Genomic DNA, 22,675 nt, shown 5'->3' with positions numbered 1-22,675 from the left:
AGTACATTTCCTCAGCTCCTTAGCTATTGTTGAGTTGTTTCACTAGTGCTAGAAAAACCGGAGCGTAGAAGGATGAATAAATAAGGGGAAGTTTCACAAGGATAAAACCCCACTTAGTGCTGGAGGAAGGACCAGAAGCCAGTTAGTTCCTGGAGATCATATTCTGATACCTTGAGTCTCTGACAACCTCTCACTGCTACTGCAAGGGGAAAAAAAGTACATCTTAGAAGCAGAAGAAGAGCAGCAACTCTCAGATCCAATGTCTTGCTAGAGGTAGACTTACGTCTGCTACTGTGATGTGCTGTATTAATAATCACTTCCACAATTACTTAATCCATAATGGTCTGCCATCTGAGCTAAGTCAGGCCAAGAGAAGGCTGACAGTCACTTAAACTGGTTATATTGGTGGATATTATTTTAGAGATCTCTATTGCCCTACAGTGACTAGCATTTTGTCTTTGCAGAATGTCACTATGTTGTGCTTCATGATATGTGACAAAACACGCTGGTTTTAATCTGCCTCCCTCCCTTCCAGGTTCCTAAAACAAAGCGATGAGCACCTCTTTGAAGTGCTGCATGCTTTTTTAACTCCTGTTCTGTGTTCCTCTAGAAGAGACACAGCATAAACTGATCTGTTCATCCATCAGTTCAAACGGAATGATTTCTCTCCTGAAATGCCATATCATGAAAAAATGCATTTAAAGCTCTCCTAGGTGGAATGCCCCACCTTATTGTGGAATGAGATTATTGTTAGAATAAGAATTTGACTAAAGCATGCAAGAAGTGTTTGCCTGTCACTCTGCCGCCTTGAAATGGTGTTCTGAATTTCCTTGTACTGTCTCATAGAGGTGTGCTTAGCTTGCTCTGAAGTGAGCAATGTGTAAGGCTTGGGCAGAGACGTAGATACAGAACAGACCTCATCCAAAGGCTGCTGATGTCAGTGAAAGTTTTCCGATCACTTTAGTGTGCTCCAAATGTAAAGTAAAACAAAATGGAATAAAAGTAATGCAAGCCTTATTTATCAAACTAGAAATAATAGTCGGTATGAAAATCTGTTCTTGTGAATAGATTTTAAGTACTCTATCAGTCATGTGCTTGTGGGAAGGTAAATATTGCAGCAGCATTTGTATAACTTGCTCTAATTTGATCCAGAAAAAATACCGACAGAAGGTTGATGCTCTGAAATTCACCAGTGTGGCTGACAGCTCTCACATCAAACATGCCAAGAAAAGCCAGGAACTGCAAAGTGATGTGAGTCCTTCTCTTTACAAATGTTTTTCTCTTAATGGTAATTCCTGAGATATGTGTATACTGAGGGTTGAGGAACGGGAGGCAGAACACATCGTTGTGAAACTTCACAATATCTGAAAGTTCAAGTTCTTGAGGTTTATTTCTAAGGGTTTTTGTTTGTTGATTTCATGAGTTCTTCCACTGAATTCTCTAAACTAGAATAACAACAAATCAATGGGAATGGAGATATGCAAGCCAGGCTTCCCACAGATAATGTCAATAGCCAGAGAAAGAAAGGAAAATCCTGTTTCAGAAAGCCTCTGCAACAACCTTGTGTATGATGCAAGTGAGATTCATGGATGACTGAAAAGTTTTCAGAAGAGGTTGTCTAAATTTTCCTGGGACATTAGTGTAATCTGCACAAAAATGGGTTATCCGTGAGAAAGTAAAAGGGAGGAAGCAAGCAGGGGGAGGCAGTATTCTCAGTATACAATCTGATCCTCGGAGTTTCAAAGTAAAGCAGATGTCAGCACAAGGACTAAGATACACTCATCCCAGGTTCTGTATTATATCTCCATGTATAGCTCTCTATATATCTCCACTGATTGCCCTGTCAGACTATGTAATACTATATCAGTGTCTGTGTTTACTGCCATGTTCTTTAGCTGTTGCTGCTAGGGAATTTTTAGTAAGAGAATTAAATGAGTACATTTTCCCAAACTGGATACTTTTGGGATGTTCTCTATCCTTCCCTGGGTCCTCGTGACCCGGCAGATGGCATTTTAGAACTCCTGGCAGGACCTAGCTGAGTGCAACTCACTCTTATAATTCCTGAAGAAGGGGAACCTGTTGTTAAAAATCAGTGACCAAATGATTTTGTAATAGAAGTAACCTGCTAAGCTTTTTTTTGTTTTTTTTTTCTTTTAATATGCCATGCCTTGAACTGAAGATGCTGTCAACACCTCAAATTGCTACATGAATGAAGCATTATTGCTTCATGATTGTCATGGCCCTTTTTTTTGTTTGTCTTCTTCAGGCAACTACCTTGTTTCCTTTTTTTTTTTTATTCCTCTGTATCAGTGAAAAACAGGCACTTACTTGGATGAGTGTTATGTGTCTCAGAGATAACACTAGTACGAATAGGATAAGAATGTTGGTATCCTGATTGCCATTACTTATCTTTTGTGTACTCTATAATGCTACCTTCTTGTATGAGTGTTGAAGATGGAATAGTAATGCAGGATTTAGAGCTCTATAGTAGGGATATATTTATATATGTGTGTGTGTATGAGTATATATATATATATATATATACACTCTGAGATTTAAGAAATTTAATGCTTCATGAAATGGGACATCTTTTCATAGCTTTTCAGTAGCTCTCCCAACAGCTTTATGGGGTTCTGAAGCAGGGCAGCAAATTTCTCAGTTGAAGTTGCCCTGAGATGTAAAATGGAAATGTTTGCTGCTTGGAGCATAAAAGGTCCTTGATATTTTCATTTAAAGTTGGGATGGTAGTCCTTACTGGAACATTATGTCTGCAATTATATTTTGGTCACATGTTTTCTCTGCAGATTGAATTGCTTAGTATTCTTCATTTCCTGCCTAAAATTCACCATTTTTATTAAGCTACTGTTGTTTATTAAGCTACTACTAAATAGTAGCTGTCATTTAATATTGGAGAAAATATATTCTTGCAGACGTTTAATACAGATTACGAATTAACATCAGATTTATGATCAGTTAAATAACTAACTTTTGGAAAGAGAACTAAAGTATCCTGATATGCATGCTATTTCACCACTTCCTTGAATTTGAACCAAGAGCAATTTGTTTGTCTTGGCTCTATGGGTTAGCTTTTAAATCAGACTTGGGGAAAAAAAGTCATGATGCTAAAGACTAACTCACCAAATAAATTGAGTGAAACAAATCCTTGGATATTTAGGGTGTTTTCATCAGTGTTTCTTCAAAATTAAGCATGGACTATGATTGGTTGACCACACTTTGCTTTCTGGGACAGGTTGCCTACAGGTCAGGAAAAGAGCAGTTTCTTCATCAGTACACCATCACCAAAGATGACCCTGTCTTCTTACTGGCCAAAGCAAATGCTGCCAATATCAGTGAGGTACTGTGTGAGACCGTGGATTGGATCCTCTAAGCCCTGTGAATAGCTGCAGTTGAAATGTTGATTCTGTGGGTGGAAGTTTAGAGTTTGAATCCGTGTTTTACCTTCACTCAGATGAATGCATACTGAGAGTTTCACTGGAGCCAGCAAGATAGTGGGGTTATAGTATGCACAGTGTGTAAGGGAAGATAGCAAGTGATGAGAGTAAGATCTGGTTCTTTAATGTATGGTCATGAGTGTATGGTGGTTTGATATTACTTCAGAGATTTCACTGTGACTAGAAAACAAATAGAATACATTGACAGTAATAAGGACACTGTATTATTTTCATCTCTTTAGAAACTGTACAGAAGTAGCTGGGAGAAGCAGAAGGAAAAAGGATTTGTTCTTCGTCTGGATGCTTTGTCATTCTTGACAGCTAAGGCAAAGAGGGATCTGGCAAGTGATGTGAGTATGGACTTCATCAAGGTTCTTTAGTCTTAAGACAGCTGACAGTCCAGGCTGCTACGAGGGTGTTGAGGATGTGTCACATCTCTTTCTGTGCCCTGAGCCACTCTCACTTGATTCATGCTAAGGAGCAATGGAGGAGTTCTCTGGTTGACTGTTACTGTGTAATTATTCAGAAGGTTTGCTCTGAGCAATTCTGAGTTATTTCCCACATGCTGACTATCTTTTACTATTCTTATTTTGACAAGAGGTTGACTTTTAGTACTTGAAGTGGAATTCTCCTATGTGACAAAGTGACAATATGTCTATACCTGACCAGAAAATGTCTGAAAGAACCTTCTGACCTCAGTGCTGAAAGAATACTCACTTTCCTAAAGATAACCAACAGTAAAAGATTTCTTAGAGATTTTGGAGACGGAATAATTAATGAGAAAGCTTTTATTCTTGGTAGACCCTTGCTAATTTCTAAGGCATCCCAGTTCTTTTTTGCAAACGGACTTCTTAGGTCCTTGTATTGAAGACCCTGTGTGTCACAACGCTGATAGAGCATTGCATTACTACAGGTAGAGCTGTCGGTTTGGTAACTTAGATGATTTGAATCATGGTCTATGTTTTTCTTCACAGATTAAATATAAGGAAGGTTATGAGAAGATGAAGGGTAAGCTGATTGGAGTAAAAGCTGTGGAGGAAGATTCAAAGATGGCTCATTCCCTTCAAATGTCAAAACTGCAGAGTGATCTGGAGTACAAGAAGGCATTTGAGGACACAAAGAATCAGTTCCAGGTCTCCATGGACATGGCTAACCTTGTCCATGCCAAAAAGGCTCAGAATTTGGCTTCAGATAAAGGATACAGGACAGCCCTCCATCACTACACTGTCTTGCCTACTGACAGGAAAGTGGCATGGGCCAAATGGGCGTATGGATTGCAAAGTGATGTAAGTGCAGAGCTTACTGTATTTCAGTGCCTTCATTCAACTCCTTCAGACACTTAGTGCTGAATTTTTTTATATGTTGATGCTTTATGATGCCATGATTTGCACTTAATTTTTCAAAAATAGTTAATATAAAAGCAGTAATTATTAACCACCTATTTAATAAAACCTTATGATTCACTTAAGATATACATCTATTAATATATTTCACCTAATGTAGAGGGAGGTTAAATAACGTAAGTGAAATGGTGATAAGATTCCATACAGAGACCATGTACTCGGCTGAAGTGATCAGATGCACTGTCTGACACTGTATGTGATTGCTATAAGGCAATCTGCCATTCTGAGGTCTTAAGTTAGAACTTTTAAAGGAAACTAAGATATGCTTTCAGATTTTGTTAAGGTGCTGGTGCTGAAATGCTTCCAACTTCTTTGAGAAACCTGCCTCTAGAGCTTGTATAAGTGTTCGGAATTTAGTAGGCTGTTGGTCGGAGGCATTTTGTGAGGAAGTGAAGTACATCTGTACGCTTACTCCTTAAAGTCGCGTGGAGGAAGAAAAAAAGGCAACAAAATGCTTTCCCCTCCAGTATAGCAAAAGAATAGTGGTTTGGAAATGTTAATTGTCAATTTCATATCGTTGCAAATCATTGGTAACCTTCTAAACAGCACACACCAGATGCTATGTACAGCAGAATTGAAGTTTTTTGCTAAGTTAGAGCAAAGACTATGAATAACAGTAAGGTGTAGACTACTTCTGTTATTTGCTTTGCAAAGCATGTGCACTAGTGTTGGAGTCTGTGCTCCAGTGTTGGAGACACTGCTATCTCATTCTGTAATTTATTTTGCTTTCCTTGCAACTGTGCAATAGCGAATAAAACACAAGAAGGAACTAATCTGACTTGGCTGTAGTTCCTGAGATGGCTGAATATTTAAATGGTATTTTAAGTGTATGAACACCAACAATAGCATGATTTTTTTTTTTCTTTGTCAGAACCGATACAGAGCAGATTTGAACTGGATGAAAGGAGCTGGATGGATAGCCACTGGGTCATTAAATGTGGAGCAGGCTAAGAAGGCAGGAGAACTCATTAGTGAGGTGAGATTTCATGACAGCATGCAACAGAATTTGCTGCATAATGTGTGCAAAATGTCTGTATAAAATTAAAATAATTTCCACTCAAAGGGGAAAGAAAAAGGCATACCACATGAAAGCCCTCAAAACCAGGGATAGAACTGGTAATTAGAGGGAAACCAGATACCAAACACACACCAGTAGGAGTCCATATAGCCTTTGCAAAAACAAAGTAGGTGACAAATGATATTATGAATAATAATGGCAATCAAACGGTGCTCAATTGCTACCCACTAGCCTACCTTTTTAATGAAGCAAAACAGGAGAGATGATGAAAAGATGTAGTCATTGGACTGAGAACCTTCTTTTGTAACAGATACATGTTCCTTCTTGCTCCTTTTTGAGATATATTCACGTTAGCTATTGAAATTCATATTGATATCTCTGTATGTAGCTATATATATATATATATATTTCTGAGTAGTTTTCATCCTTATTTCTCTCTATAACCAATGCCACTTACAGGTAAGGCAAGCTCTAGAATCCTTTGTGCCAGTCCCAAGAGGCTTTCAAAGGAGGTAGTGGTGGAAATGATTCAAAGGCTCATAGTATTCTGTTTCTGTTATTTCAGAGGGAGTCTTATTGGCCAAATCTGCTGTACTAGTACACTGAATTTTGTGATTTTATTAGATAACCAATGATGATACAGGAATCATCTGTCCATTCGTTCAATGAGAATGGTGATAAAGCCACTGGTCCCAGAACTATGTGGTTATTCTTCACATGTGCCTGATTGCTAACATTATTTTTCTTTTTCTGTATAATCATCTGCATTGAAGATGGATGTTTATTTTAGACACAATAAATTAGATTCTCAGCTAGCATGAAGTGAGATAGCTTCATAAAAGCTAGTGCCAGCTGAGACAGTAACTGTGAATCTGTATAAAGCATACCATTTTGATGTGTAGTAGTGACAAATTTGCCATGCAGAAATTTGACCTGGTGGGTTGTTCACGTCAACATATTTTGTGAGTGCAAATTTTAGATGGCTTTTGTATACAGTCCATGAATTACTTGTTTTACTGCTAAAAAGCAGTTGCTTTTTGAATTTTATGTAGAGATGTTCACATCAACTAATGGTTGTTTTTACAACTGAACAGGGCAAAGAGTAATCTGCTTCTGTCCTCGGTTAAAATCAGTGAGATTGCTCGTTGTTAAGGGATTTCTATCTGAAATCAAAATATTGCTTGTTAGCTTGTAATGCCTTAAAAGATTTAATATGTTTTACATTGTCATTTTGAGTCCTCAAAGATTCAAGATGTTGTCTCAATGTAACTTCTGGGGATCTTTTTAAATTAAAGGAGGATGGCATGGCTTTAGCCTTGTACACAGATATAAACAGTTTCCAAAAGAGTCATGAACATACTTATTGACTTGGGAGTTCATCACAGGTATCAGGATACGTAGTACGTGCCATTTGGAGAAGTGATAAGAGTAATGATGTGTATAGGACCACTCATGCAGGAAGGGAAGATTTTACTGACTGGACCATATGGAAGAAGTGTCATTTTCTCATAAAACAGCTTTCATTTTAATTATGGATATATAACAAGATGTCTCAGAGGCTTTTATGGGTACTTTCAAACAAGCAAAATTAATATCATATGCCACAACAATTAGGCACAGGGTTAGTGGCCGCACAGATTTGCTAGAGGTAAGTAAGGAGAAGACCTAACCCTTGAAACAGTAGTTTAGCTGTTGCCATTAGTAAAGCATCACAATCACATACCATTTCTTGCTTAACGGAACTATAAATAAAAAATATAAGTCATACTGTATTTGAAGCTACCTGAAAAAGATTTTCAAATCCTGATTCCTGGAGCATTTAAGTAGATGGAATCTGATTTTGAAATGTTTTCTTTATATTTTGGGAGAAATACTTTAATATTAATCAGCAAAAGGTTATTGTTAAATTGAAACAAATATTAATCTGAAAGTACCTAGGACATAAAGATGAGGAAAGAGGAATAATAATTATGTTCACAAATTCACTCTAATCTCCAGCAACCTATGATTTTTCTCTTTCAAATAGCATGAAAGAGCAGCACAAAATTCACAGCTTTGATCTTTTTCTGCTCAACAGAAGAAGTACCGTCAGCATCCATATGCTTTGAAGTTTACCAGTATTAAAGACACTCCTGAGATGATCCAGGCTAGAATTAGTTATAACCAGGCTGTGGATGTAAGTTATAATGTATATACATTATGATTATAAGAGTGGTATCCTCTTTGAACGACCTGATTGAAGCACTGGCTTTCTCTCTCTTTCTTTCTCTGAGATAATCCTTGGGAACCATAAAACTTCTGTGTTCTGGTGTGGTGCATCTCACAAAAAACATGTTTCAAACTTGAAACGGGAAGTCACAGAAATCCCACTAAAGTGAATGGGAATTTCGTGTAAAAAAAGGCATTCAGCCAATTTTTTTCTTTTTCTCAGAAGTAAAATTTAGGAGTAAGGCTGACCTTTGACCTTTAGAGACTGTTGGCCTTTTGAGATTCATTGAGGAAGAACCTATTTGGGGTTCCTTTTCCTTTTCAAACAATGTCTTCAAATTTCAATTTCTGCATGTTCTTTGGAAACAAAATGTGAGACAGAGTGACAAGGAAGAAAAAATAAACTGCTTCAAGCTGTCAACCTGCTGAGAGAGAAATCCAGGAGGGGAAATGTTAAAGGGAAGAATTGAGGCTGTTTGGTGTTTAAACATGTTTATTTTTAATAGTAGAGCGATTTAAAACTATTGTAGACTTAACTGGGATAATGCTGAACTGAATAATAAGCAAAAGTCACTCAAAAAAGACAAGTTTCAAACATGAGAGGATGTTTTATTGTGAAAATAGATATTTTTAAAGTGAAGAAGAAGATGAAAGACTTTGTGTAAAACACATGCTATTGTAATACTTATAGTGTCTGTGCCTTTGGTTTAATTAATAAGATCCAAAAGACTTACATCTCAGGCAGGATAAATATAAGTCATTTTGTTCTACTGAGCCACAGTCAAAATCAGTCTGCTGTTCTACTTCTTCACACATGGAGTTCTCATTAATTTTCCTCTCATGGAGCTGCATTACAAGTGGATCTACTTGCTAAAGAAAGTGGCAGCAGGGTGAAACACACAGGTTCACTCTTATCTCGAGGGTCTCAACACTTATGTGGGAATAACAGTCTGGGAAAGGCAAGCTGGGTGGTCAGGATATGGGTCATATCTAAGGCCAGAAGGAGAGGTGGCTATCTGTGGTTGTCTGAGAACTACAGTGTCAATGTAAGAAGAAACTTATAAAGGAAAGAAAAGTAATTTGAAAGAGGTGAACTCTGGATAGCCATTGTAGGTGAAGTTCCAGTTAACCTCATGGAACTTCTCTTACCTATCTGTAGATGTCTTAAAGTTACCTAGTCCTGAGTCAACCCTATATTCTTCCTCCAAAGACTGATAGAAGTAGCCTATGCAGCTGGGATGAGTCACCTCTGAGTTTTTTTAAATCTCTTTCTATGGACTATAGAGCACCCCTTGCAGTTAGGTCTGGAAATAAAGTTGGAGTAATTGCACAGATAGTTATCAGTATATTCATCTGCTAAATATGAATAAATTTAGAAAGATCTGTGTTTTCTGTGATATTTCAGAAATGCTGGTGGGCCACTCATGACTGCATATCCTTAATAAACACTGCTTATTCTCCCTCTCCTTATTCACATATACTGGAGGTCTTATCAAATTAATATGCAGAGCTCTAAATTGTTGTATCGATTTATATGCTTATAATTTCAAGGAGCTCCTCTGTGGCATACACTAGCTGATAGATGCGTGAAACACTTTAGGTTCTTTTGAATACTTTTTGAGTGATACAGTTGCCTGTATTTAATGTTGCTAACACTTTCTTGTAGTCTTTGCTTTCCATAAACCTATCCATTTACTTGTTTTTGGTCAAAATTATCTGGTGAATGTAGATTGAATACTTACTACTAAAACTCCTTTCTGTTTGCAGCGGTTGTACAAGGAGCATGGAGAAAGCATAAAGCATCAGTACACACTAACAGCAGATCTTCCTGAAATCCTTCGGGCTAAATTAAACACCATGAATATCAGTGAGGTATAAATCTGTCCTTTATTGAAAAATTCACAGTGCTTTGCCATTTGTCGTGCACAGGCAAACTTTTTTTTTCTTACTTTCCCCTGTGTATGATTACTCTATGGTCTAAATGTCTCTAAAGTAAAATGAAACTTCTAGCCAAACTTCTCTTAAATTAGAAAGATCAAGATCGAACAACTACAGTTTTATAATGAACATTTGTAATCTAACTATTCTTGTTGCGTATTGATAGTTTAATTTATTGTAGCATTCTGTGATAGAACAGATTGAAAATGTTCTGGTAACATTGCCAGGGTAGCAATAATCCTGCAATATTAGCCCTCTGATCAGCACCTGTATTTCTTTCCTCTTCTCTATTTGCTAGATTCGCTATAAGGAGTCCTGGCAAAAGATGAAGGATGGTGGATATCAGCTGAGACTCGATGCCATTCCCTTCCAGGCAGCTAAGGCTTCGGGTGAAATCATAAGCGATGTAGGTGAACTTACTGCCGATTCTGTCCAGTAGGAGATGTCAGTCACTTCTGAGTGCTTCTGCTCTGCTCAGTGACTCCTGATGGAATCTGCATGTTCAGTGAACCCTATAGCTGGGAGACATTCAGCTTCCTTCTTGTTAGTTATTGTAGTACTGGAGGTGCAGACACAATGAATTATTGGTAACTACCCGAGGAAGGCTTGCTAAAGCAAAGCTTATCAGCCTAGCTGATGTAGGGACTGAACAATCATAGGGATTGTTCAGGAGATGTAGGCCACCATCAACTAGGTATAACCAGAATTTATTATTCATAGCACTCCTTTTACAATATGTAAATCTTTTTATTTGAATTTGTAACAGTTCTTAATTCTTGGTCCTCTTCAGTCCTATTCATATTTCTTTTCTTTTTTCTGTCTCAGCACAAGTATAAGGAGGCATTTGAGAAAATGAAAGGGCAGATGATTGGTTCATGTGGCCTGGATGGTGATATTCGTATTGCTCATTCAGTCCATGCGTCATCACTACAGAGTGATGTAAGTATAAAAAGGAAGATGTGGATGTTTTGGAATTGATTCCTAATGGTGCATGGGTTCTTAAGGAAGGCATAATGAGCTGTGGACTAGCTTCTTGTCATGCTATTTCATTTCAGTGATTTCTGGGCCTGTACTAGGATTCTTTCTTGTGTGATGGTGTTCTTAGACTGATAAATGTAAAACAAGTGTTTAAAGAATTGAATCATCTGTCAGATTACTTTAAGTCAGTTTGATCATCAGTAGATCTGGATGTTTGTTATGTGGATGAACTACCTGAGCATCTCAATTTTGCGTAATCTGATAAGGAAATTTCATGTGAAAAAAAATTATCTGAGGATTTCTACGAATTCCTCTTCCTGAGACAAGCAGTGAAAAGAAGGGGAAAATCCCAACAACCCCGAAAATAATATTTAATACTATGAGATGAATCTGGGCGGCAAATCAGTAGGCACCAACAAATACTCTGATTGGGGATTTGTAGCATTTCAAATACATGACTGTTCATATTTTATCCCCAAGCAGTAGCTTCAACTCCTTGTTGTGCTTTCTAGAGATACAGAAAATTAAGAATTCCATCATCAGTTTGGTGATTTTATAGATTCAGTGTATTTCACAGTGACAAAAATGAAAATTCTTTATATTTAACTAAGTTGAGATTTTATAATGTAGATGGCTACTATTTTGACGAAGAATAGGTTGACATATTCTAAATAAAAGTATCAAGCATTCACAGAAAAGTTAAATTCAGGAATGCACTTTTAAAATGAATAATTTATGGTGGGTATGGATAATGTCCCTTCTGATCAAAATGTGAATTCTGATTACTATGCTGCAACTAGATGTATGGTATATAATATCGCATTACTGTGCTGCAATTCTCTATGTGATCTGTTTTTAATTTGATAGGTGAAATATAAGCAAGGTTTTGAGGATACAAAGACTCACTTCCATCTGCCACTTGATATGATAAACTTGGTGCATGCCAGGAAAGCCCAGTCTTTGGTCAGTGAACAAGAATACAGACAGCTGCTACACCAGTACACTTCTTTGACTGATGATCTGAGATTGCAGTGTGCCAAGAATGCATATAAACTACAGAGTGAGGTAATTGCAAAATATCCCAGCAGTATTTCCCAGTTGGGTGTGATAGAAGATAATTCATTTCCAAATTGTAGCAGCTGATGGTATGTATTTGAATGGTGGATGGGAGATAAACAATAGCTGTTCCCCCCTTGATTACAACCAGGATGAGTTGCTTATCTTTTTGAGCAGTTGTACAATGTCTGTGATCACACCATAATGAGAGATAAAGTAAAGCAGTCTTTGATGACTGGGCAAGGAGTGCTTGCAAGTGAGCATGGCTGCACTGTTGATGAAATATTCTTTTTAAGGTCTTGGTTACCATGAAAACTATTTAGCAACTATTTGAGCTTCTGGGTAGGAGTTGACGTGTACTTCCACGAGGAAAATACTTATTGTTGAAGATCGGACTTGAAAAAGGCCTGCAAATAAATACTATGTAGATATAATTTATATAAAGTACGAATTAAATTTATTTATCTGGAGGAGATTTTCAAGGTTACAAATGGAAGATGGGAGTCCATTCAGTGTTTGTGGGATTTAGTACTCTGCAGAACCTCTGTAGATCTGCCAGTGCTGTATGCACATAAACAAAAGAATGTAGGGTAAAGGGCCTTAACAGTACCTATCACAGACAAATTTTAGTAGACTTATTTGAATAAACTGATTGTGTACTTTTGGATGAATAAATATAGGGCATTTCAAATGCAAACTTGTAATTACTTCTGCTTGGTTTTCCTTAGAATTTATATCGGTCTGACATGAACTTTATGCGAGGAGTCGGATGTATTACTCCAGGGGCCCTAGAGATTGAAGGAAAGAAGAAAGCCTCTGAACTCATCAGTGAGGTAACAAAAGAGGTTTTTGATTTCTCCACTGCATACAAGAGTTTGCCAGATGTCTTTCCATTAAACTGGGATGGCAAAGTGGCTCACTGGATAAAGCTAGTCTCCTTCCCCTTGTGTTTGATCAGTCAGTTCGTATCCTAACTGCAGATGGATAAACCTGAATGAGTTCAAGGATTTGCAGACTTTGCTGTTTTCACAAATCTTTTCTCCCGTGTTTCAGACCCAGTAGGTTATTTTATATGATGTTCATTTAGATTAAAAATGGGATTTTCAACTAAAAAGAAGGCCATGACTATTTCTATTAAGTACCTTGTGCTATTTCTCCAAAATTAGACTGCAATGCCCAACAGTCTGTTTTTCACTTGCTGCCTTCATGTGCCATTTTTTGCTTGTTTGTTTGTTGTTGGTTTGTGGTTTTTTTTACATCTTATTCCTTCCTTACCTTTCTTTTCCCCTATGCGACTAAAATTCATCAAATTTGGATTTGCTAATGGGTAAATTAATTTAATGGTTACTAGTTATACATCCTTTGCAAAGTAAAGTAGAGCTTTAAGCAGAAGGGCAGTAGTACTGGAAAATGTCCCATATTTGACGAGACAATTTAGTTATTCTGTTCATCTTTCTTTGTGCATGAACTCAGAGTAAATATCGTCAGCAGCCACATTCCTTCAAGTACACATCGGTGACAGACTCTCCTGGCCTCCTTCATGCAAAATTCAGCAATATGATTGCTAATGAGGTAGGCTCTCTTAACGTGAATTGGAAAATATGCTTTTCAAAATGCAGTGAGCGAGGGATGGAAGAGTGGGAAAGAGACAATTCTCTTCCGAAAGCAAAATGCATCAAAAAGAAAGCAAGCATCACTGAATTCTGCTTATGCCTAGTTAGATCACGCTTTATTATTTCCAGACAAATATTTAATATCATTTTTCAATTCAATCTCTTTAAAAAATAAACAACAAAACCACTTGAATAGGGCCCGTATGATAGGATCCTGTTATCAAGTGCTTTCACATGAAACAAATCCTCAAAAGATCTGATGTGGATCTTGAGGGAGCTCATTTGCACAGTATGGGCTACTTTTGAGGCCTCCAGAATAATATCTTCTCTAATTTTCAAAAAACAGGAGGAAACTCACAGGTAAATTATCAGAATTGTCTGTCATAACATGAAGAAAAGGTCTAGGCTAGAAAAGATGGCTAGAAATACCAGCCCGCTTGAATAACATAAATTCAAGGTTCAATGAATGGTCTTAGGTATCCTTTAGGCCTGCTGGGAAGGTACTAAATGTAAAGCTACCAACACAGTGGGTTGGCATCCTGGTACACATATGAAAATTGTTTTAAACTTGTCCTGGTTTTACTTTCTAGAAAAAAAAAACCATGAAATAGCACTGTCATATTCTTAGCTGTTTTTTTTTTTGTTTGTTTGTTTTTGCGGGCGGATTATAATTGCCATAATCACAAACAACTTAAGCACTACTGTTGCATTACTGAGATATTAAGGACAATTAATTGCAACTGTCTTTTTTGATCCCCTTTCCAGCGCCTTTATAAAGCAGCGGGAGAGGACATTCAGCATCACTATACACCAACACTGGGTCTGCCTGAGTTCACACAAGCAAGAATAAACGCAGCCAACCTCAGTGATGTAAGTTTTTGTATTTCTTAAACTCATTTGAGTTGGAGGATAAATTGTGCAGTGGCAAGGAAGGAGAATAAGTAAAGGACTTCTTAGATCTGTTCTATTTATGCTTTCCCTGATTTGATTATAATGATATTTATTTCCATTAGCATACATGTATTTGTAAATTAAATCTACATGAAATATAGGACTTGCTTTGCCTGAGATAGTAGGATTTCCTCAAGATAATTAAAAAAAAAAAATTCCTTTGATTATGAAGAATGAGTTACTCAGAATAACAAATGAAAGAGGGTTCCTTTGTTTATTCCTTTGTGCATTTAAAAGCGGAAGAGCAATCTACATGTGCCTCTCCTACTTTAGGTGAAATACAGGGAATCTTGGCATAATCTATGTGCTCAAGGCTACAAGCTGACAATGGAAGCACTCCCTTTCCAGACTGCGAGGGCCTCCAGAGAAATTGCCAGTGATGTGAGTTGAATGATTCAACCTTCCATCTTGCCTAATTCCTGTTAACTTCATGTAAAACAATGTCTAAAGCAGATTTTACTGAATTAAAGCAACTCCATAACCATGTGAGACAAGTGTGAGACAGAATATATTACTTATGAATGAGATTCTTTGTGTGAATTTAAAAAAAAAAAAAAAGTAAGAATCATTGCTAATCGAGAGCCAAGCTCGGTTAAACATCTTCCAGTGGGAAATAGCCGGTGAATTGAAGTATTTGCAGACAGATAAATCAGAGAGATTCCGTTCCTCTCCAGGCTTTTAGCTTCTCATATTATAAAGCGCCCACTAATTCTGTCCACCCCGCTTTGAACTGACTTTTGGAAGTGCTTAGGGCTCCTGAATCGAGATGAATTCAGAAAAGCATTTTTTGAATCTCCGAAAATCAGGAGATGTCTGTCTGGTTAGGAAGTGAAAATTAGTGAATGCTCCTGTGCATATGCCCTTAATTTCTGAAAGAGAAGGAACAAGTCTTCTTATCCCTATAAACACACCTTCATTTGGATTGCTGCGGACAAAATGCTCGGACACGTTGGTACCCATTACTTGGAAAGCCTAAGTTCATCTTTTCCTCACAAGAAATGTAAGAAGAAAAAATATCTAAAAATTAACTTTAAAAATTCCTTCTTTTGTGTAGTATTTAGTTGCATATTTTATCTCTAACATGATAAAATATGAATCTGTTTCATGTGCGTTTGTTTTATGAAGCAACTATATCTAGCTGTAATTTATAATGTATACTTAACTACATTTTGCAGAGTGCTTTTGGTTACAGCTTCAGATCTGCTCTAAAGGGTACAAGTCCATAATAGAATTACATCCACTTACAACAGATCTGAATTTGGCCCTTCATCTTCGAAGCACTTTGTAAACATTAGCTACAGTAATTTAATCCCCGCAACTCTCCTGTGTGGTAGATAAGTGTTATTATCCCATTTCAACTACATTATGAACTCTTCAGGGCCCAGGCCTTCTCTTTAAAGTTCCAAGCACCCTGTTGATGCTGTATAAATAATCATTATCATCATCATCACTATTTCACAGAGAGGATAAATGCAAGATCATAGGGAGAGTTATAGTCCCAGCTAAGATGAGAACGAGGGGTTGCTGGTGCTTATTCTTCTGTTCAGACCACCATCTTAGGCTTTTCAACATAGTTATTGATCCAGGAAGACTGAATTTACTCTTTAAAATAGCTGGGTGGCATTTGCAAATCTGAAGGCTACAGAGTGCATGATGTTTCACCATAGGGATATTTTTTTCTTTCTTTTTTGTTTATTCCTCTTACATTCTCGTTCCTAATTATGGGATTATAACTGAGAGTTAATAAAAGCGAATCATCTGAAGTTTAAATACTACCAATGCTTTGAAGATATTCAATGCATGCACTGAATTATGCTTAACTTAAATACCACAGTAGTTGCAACATGTAAACTCAAAAGCAATGAGAGATTCGGGGAAATACTTAGCACTGCAGACTCTGGCTGTTTTTGCAGTCAGCATAGATGTTTCAGTGACTTATCCTAAGCTACTTAGCTAGAGCAGCCAGTCTAAGCATGGCACTTTTTCACTTCTACCCTTTTTTTTTTATTTTTAGTACCAGTATAAACACAATTTTGTGATGGAGAGAGGAAAGCACATTGGGGCCCGAAGTGTTCTGGATGATACCAGGTTGCTGCATTGCTTGCATGCTGCCAAATTACAGAGTGAACAGGAGTATAAGAAAGGATCCCAAGGAGTGTGGTCTCAGTACTACCTGCCCATGGACATGGTGAATCTTGTCCATGCAAGGAAAGCCCAGGCCTTAGCAAGTGATCAAGAATATAGAAAGAGACTCCATGAATTTACAGCGCTCCCAGAAGACTTGAAGATGAAATGGGCCAAAAGAGCCCACATGCTACAGAGTGAGGTAAACTTTCCTTACGTAAACAGAAAATTGAATTTATAATAATAATAATAATCAATAGTCTCTCAGCATTTTGGTTTGCAGCCAGCCAGTGGTTTGACAGCCATTGCTCAACACATAGGATTCTTTGTGCAGAAGGTTAAATGCTCAGAGGTTTTTGAGGAATGTTAGAAAGTCATTTTGCAAGCAGAACTAGTAATATCAAACAACCAGTTCCCCAGACAAGTTCATAGAAATTGGTCACGCCAATCTAAGTTTAGTCAAACTTTGACAGACGTGATGAAATCTGAGGATGGGCAACATCCAGACTCACTTTGCCTTAGTATGCGCACCTTTGTTCAAGGACAAACTAGTGGCCATAAATGCTTTCAAATAGATGCAGATATTTAGTGCAAATATAAGGCTATATGGGTGCAGGTATTTTATCGGTTCAGGGTTCTTAGACCCTAAACAGCATGTACTTCAGAGCTTGCCTAGCAAGGGAGCAGACAGGAGATGAATAAGGACATCAGGATTTGTCTCTTTGCCTATGGACAACAAAGAGAAATGATTAAGGCAATTTTGTCTGATGCCCTCGCTGTCCATTAAGAATAACGTACAGCACCTGTTTGAGCTAGCTGGTTGCTATCCCTTTTGCTTATAGGAGAGGTAAGAATCACTGGGACTGGGACTACTTTCCTGGCTTTCACTTTGTGTTGGGTCTGTCTCATTTTCCTGGATAAGAAGGTAGAGGAAGCCTTTAATGTGAATAAAGAAAGAGTCTTAAGACTCTTAGAAATGGGGTTAATGAGGAAGCCTGCACCAGATAAAATAATTAGTATTCCTGACTTGAACTCACCTCAGAAAATTATTTCAAAAGGGTTTCTTTTACGCCCAGTACAAACAGGTTATTACTGACTGCTTTGAGTCATACTAATTCACTGGTGGGGCCTTCTCTTGTAACTTGCATATGATACATTATTTAATTCCTGGTGGAATGAACAAATGCAAACAGTTTGGCTTTACGATCTGATATGTGCATGGCAAATGAAAAACCTCAAAATGTTAATATGAATCAGAGAGTCTTTTTAAAATACCTTAATAGCTGTGGATGCAAAACTGATAGCTAACGATTTTCATTTTCAACAGCATCGCTATAAATCAGACCTGAACTTCATGAAAGGAGTTGGTTGGATGGCTCTGAGATCTCCGCAGATAGAAAGTGTAAAGAAGGCTGGCGAGCTCATCAGTGAGGTAACTGATAAATCTTTCATGGGATAGCACGTCTGTAGGAATTGTTTACCATCAAGGCTCCTCGTTACATGACACTTACGAATGTAGCTTATCATTTCCTTTTGATGTGGGAGCCTGTTTATACAAGGTATAAGTTACCAAGAAGCAGTACAGGAGATGCAAGTCCACTGTGTGACACCTGCTGAATATTTTCCATTCCGAATGAAACACAAGAGTATAAACAAAACACGTAGCAATAAATAAATGCAGTAAATTCTATTATGAAATTCTAAGCAGGTCCTTATGGAAGTGATATAGAAAGATACAGCACTGACAGCCACAACGAGGGTGCATTAGCCTGCTTGGTATCACATATTAATGGAGGAAAATTATAAGCTGCCAAAAGTGCAGCGTTCATAGATTTCACATGTGAATTTTCAGTGCAAAGTCCTTGCACCAAAAAAAGAAAAAAAAAAAAAAAAAGAAAAAAGGGGTTGGTGATTTGGAGTTACAGCAATGAGACAGTGGTATCCTTGTTCTCTAGCTGAAAGACCAAGACCAAAGCATAACAGTATGTTTTTATTACCGTGGCTTCAGGAAGGTGATTTTGGTGATTTACTCCAATTATCGCACACCTGGAATCACGATATATCACCATCTAACAGAAGCATCCTGTGTGTTTATCTGTTTGTTTTTTTGGCCCCTCCAGACCAAGTATCGTCAGAAGCCAGAAAGTTTGAAGTTCACCGCCGTGGTTGACTCTCCAGATTTGATTCATGCTAAAAATAGCTACCTCCAGTGCAATGACGTAGGTTTCATTTGACTATAAATGACCTTACCTTTTGTTGTGCTAAAGGCATTAAACAAAAACAATTGACCTCACTTCCAGAATCAGTTGCATTCAATGTCTTTTGACTCCTCAGAGGCTGTACAAGGCTGGAGACTCTGAAGCCAGGCACAGGTATACCCTGCCTCCTGATCATCCAGATTTTATCCGAGCTCGACAGAATGCACTTAATATCAGTGATGTAAGTAACAGAAGCTTTTACTTTGAGGAATTGACTTCGTAACAGTCATTAAAGAAAACAAATTTGCTTCAAAATGAAAAGCTTTCATGAATGTGTAGAAGCCAGGTTCTTTGAACCTGACATGAACTGAAAAAGGCAGAGCTTGTGGACTGCCAATACGCTGCTTGGCCGGGGAGGGAGGGATCAGGAAAGTTGATTATTTTTCTCTTAAGAATTTGTTCTGCTTCCTAGGGCAAGAAGCTATTATTAAACATTTCAGTCCTAAAATTTAGGAATAATTTCTTATAGATATAAATCTTTTTACTTACATTTGATGAGGCAGAGAAAGAATCCCTCTCCTTCCTTGACTATATGATCTATCGTCATTGAGTTGCAATGCTGTGTTGAACTGATCCCTTAGGCACAGTCCTCGACACGAGTGCAAATGAATCAGTGAGTGGAATTGGTTTAAAGAGATTTTCTTTCCACTTCATACAGTGGCACATGGTCTATCTCTAATAGTTGTGATCAAATTTGTCATCTTTAGTTGGAGGGTCAGAATGATCTTAGTTTGAGAAAAGTTTTGAGCTTCTCATTTGGTGGTAGGTCTTCTATATGTATAAGAAAGAAATAGGATTTAAGTTCTTTGATGTGACAGATGAAAAAAAAAAGTAACATGGCAAAGGGGTGATTGCACACAAATGAAAGGTCAGCCCTAAACCTATTAACAAAGCATATGTTAATGTTTGCATTGGTTCTATCCAGGCTACTGATTCTGGCAGGACTTCTGGCATCTTAATTTACTTTCAAATTAAGCATCACCTGGCACTAAATCCATCAGTGAAACACACGAATATTTTTTTAAAAAATATGAAATAGATATTGTGCTGTTTTTCTCATATAATTGCCATCCTTCAAAAGGATGGATCAAAGTCTTCCAGAAAGCCAATCAATAAACACAGAAAGGGACAGCCAAAAATGTCTGCTAAGGTGCAACAGCTGGGCATCAGGACTGGAAGCTGTTGTAAGAGTGCTACTAAAGAAAGAAGAATCAGATTTAGAGAAATTTCTCTTCAAGATGTAAATGTATTTCACACCCACAAAGTCACATTAAATATGTTAGAACTGGCTGTTATGTCAGATGAGTTAATGAAGCCACATGTGGCTATGAAATAGAGACAGGAATCATTAGAAAAGCTTGAAATAACTAGTATTGAAATTATGATGCCATGAAACCCAAGACACTGCAAGTGGATGCATCAAAAGAGAGAATAAGAGTAATATCAATGCAATATTGATGTGACTGATGCATCACAGTTTCTAATAGAAATTAAATCCAATCAGAAACAACCACATTCATGTACAAAAGGAAACCCTAGTGGCATTTTTCAGATGAGACATTTTATCGTTATGGGGAATAGAAAACAAGTTGAAGGGCTGTAGAACTGGATCAAAACCTTGGAGATGGTACTGATGACTCTTGAAACAAACAAGCCCAGTAGGATAAAACATTTATTATTACAGTCATGGGACTACATTTAAGAAACTGCAAGGGGAAAATGACTGTTTTATTCTTTTCAACACAGAAAGTGTATAAAACATCTTGGGAACAGACAAGAGCATCTGGCTATGATTTTAGGATTGACGCCATTCCATTCCAGACAGCAAAGGCTTCAAGAGAGATTGCTAGTGATGTAAGAATTGCTCTTTTTCAAACACTTCCCACTCCTACTCCCATGACACTCCCCCTCTGTAAAAATGGGTGAATAAGACATTAGAAACCCCCCTTTTTTTGTGTGTGTGAAAATTGGTAACCAATGAAATGAATGCCGTTTAAATATAAAGATTTCCAACTATAGGCTCTCATTAATAATGTCCAATACCAAGCTGCTGTTTCATTTTAAGGAGCTGTTCTTGGGAAGGAGGGATATTATAGTGTAGTTACATAAACTAGGTACCAGGCTATGAATAGTCAAGCGTGGGCTAGAATAAAGTGGGTCACCTTTGAACACAGAAGACCTCAATGAGGAAGAAAACTGAATATAGAAGAGCTGCATGCTTGGGATGTTTACTTGGTACAGAATAAGACTTCTGGTTACTTTTGAGAGAGAACTACTTTGGGCCCCTATTTGTTCCCCTCCCTTAAAAATTAAGATCAAGGTCATTCTCCTGTAGTGTCAAATTAGGAGATGTATTTTGACATCAAACAAAGCTGTGGTCTCCGTGCAATACAGAAAAACATTATTGAAAGCTAGGAGAGAATATATTGTTTCATAATGGAATTTGAAAGTAATCTGAATGTAAAAATTGCACTTTTTTCTGCATGTTCCTCAGTACAAATACAGAGAAGCCTTCCTTCGAGACAGAGGCCAGAGGATTGGATTCTTCAGTGCAAATGATGATGCCCACACCAGACATGTCCTCAGAGTAGGGAAACTCCAGAGCGACAACCTGTACAGGAGCGGATACGCCCAAAACAGAGGACATTTTCAGAGTCACCTTAACCAGCCCGGGTTCCTCCATGCTAAGAGAAGCCAGCAGCTTGCCAGCAATGTTAACTACAAGCAGCCCTTGCACCAGTACACTTGTGATCCTGAGCAGCTAAATGTGAAACATGCAAAGCAGGCCTATAAGCTGCAAAGCGATGTAAGTACAGCTGAGAGGTACTGTCCTTCCCAGTGCTGAGAGCTGTCTGTGTGGCAGTGTCATCACAGACCTTATTTATCAACAAAATCATCCTTAAGAGATCTACAATCTATTTGCAGAAAACACAATTTATTTGTTTACTACTGAGCCTGTTCCTCTTTATATTCTCTCTCTCAAAAACACAGAACATGTGGTTAATAGTAACACATGCTATTATATGTTTCATTCTCTTAGGTAAAATACAAGTCTGACCTGAACTGGCTCAGAGGTATTGGCTGGACTCCTCCAGGTTCTTACAAAGTGGAAAGGGCAAGAAGAGCTGCTGAGCTGGCGTACCTTCGGGAGATGGGGTTGCAGGCTGCTTCTGCTCAGTATGGACCTGAAGCTGTAAGTAAACCATTCTTCTCACAAATAGCTACAGCTGTGCTCTTAAGAAGGCAGGTGGGCACACAGCCTGTTTAATTATAGAGTCATAGAAGTACTCAGGTTGAAAAAGACCTTAAAGATCGAGTCCATCCATGACTTAACTAATTATAAATCCAGCAGACATCTGCGAAGTTGAAGTCCTCCACAAGAACAATGGGGAGAGAATCTGAGACCTCACCCAACTCTCTATAAAGCGTCTTGTCCACCTCTTCATCCTGGTTGGGTGGCCTGTAGCAGACTCCCATGATAATATCAGTCTTATTGGCCCTTGCTTTTATTCTGACCCATAAGCTCTCAACCCTATCATCACCATCATTAATTTCCATACATTCACAGTCTTTCTTAACATAGGAGGGCTACATCAACCACCCTTCCTCCCTTGCCTATCTCTTTTGAAAAGGCAGTAGCCATGCATCACAGCACTCCAGCTGTGCAAGTCATTTC

At 37.9% G+C, this 22,675-nt stretch overlaps 1 protein-coding gene across 2 annotated transcripts in view; it reads left to right on the top strand.

Annotated features, from left to right (window-relative positions):
- The window catches only part of NRAP (nebulin-related anchoring protein), a 45,613-nt gene that overhangs the window by 22,098 nt on the left and 840 nt on the right, over positions 1–22,675 (top strand). For both annotated transcript variants that reach the window (XM_004942280.5, XM_003641526.6), the window contains exons 21-41: positions 1,153–1,251; positions 3,251–3,355; positions 3,695–3,802; positions 4,427–4,738; positions 5,727–5,831; positions 7,951–8,049; positions 9,849–9,953; positions 10,318–10,425; positions 10,845–10,958; positions 11,865–12,062; positions 12,782–12,886; positions 13,527–13,625; positions 14,432–14,536; positions 14,891–14,998; positions 16,632–16,943; positions 18,069–18,173; positions 18,862–18,960; positions 19,076–19,180; positions 20,746–20,853; positions 21,494–21,805; positions 22,040–22,192. In XM_004942280.5, the coding sequence (XP_004942337.1) occupies positions 1,153–1,251; positions 3,251–3,355; positions 3,695–3,802; positions 4,427–4,738; positions 5,727–5,831; positions 7,951–8,049; positions 9,849–9,953; positions 10,318–10,425; positions 10,845–10,958; positions 11,865–12,062; positions 12,782–12,886; positions 13,527–13,625; positions 14,432–14,536; positions 14,891–14,998; positions 16,632–16,943; positions 18,069–18,173; positions 18,862–18,960; positions 19,076–19,180; positions 20,746–20,853; positions 21,494–21,805; positions 22,040–22,192 (2,964 nt within the window). The remainder of the gene's footprint in view (positions 1–1,152; positions 1,252–3,250; positions 3,356–3,694; positions 3,803–4,426; positions 4,739–5,726; positions 5,832–7,950; positions 8,050–9,848; positions 9,954–10,317; positions 10,426–10,844; positions 10,959–11,864; positions 12,063–12,781; positions 12,887–13,526; positions 13,626–14,431; positions 14,537–14,890; positions 14,999–16,631; positions 16,944–18,068; positions 18,174–18,861; positions 18,961–19,075; positions 19,181–20,745; positions 20,854–21,493; positions 21,806–22,039; positions 22,193–22,675) is intronic.

The sequence above is a fragment of the Gallus gallus genome, chromosome 6 (assembly GCF_016699485.2).
Source record: "Gallus gallus isolate bGalGal1 chromosome 6, bGalGal1.mat.broiler.GRCg7b, whole genome shotgun sequence".
In the NCBI taxonomy this organism is placed as follows: Eukaryota; Metazoa; Chordata; class Aves; order Galliformes; family Phasianidae; genus Gallus; species Gallus gallus.
The sequence above is the reverse complement of the archived record's forward strand: the minus strand, read 5'-3'. Positions and strand labels throughout refer to the sequence as shown.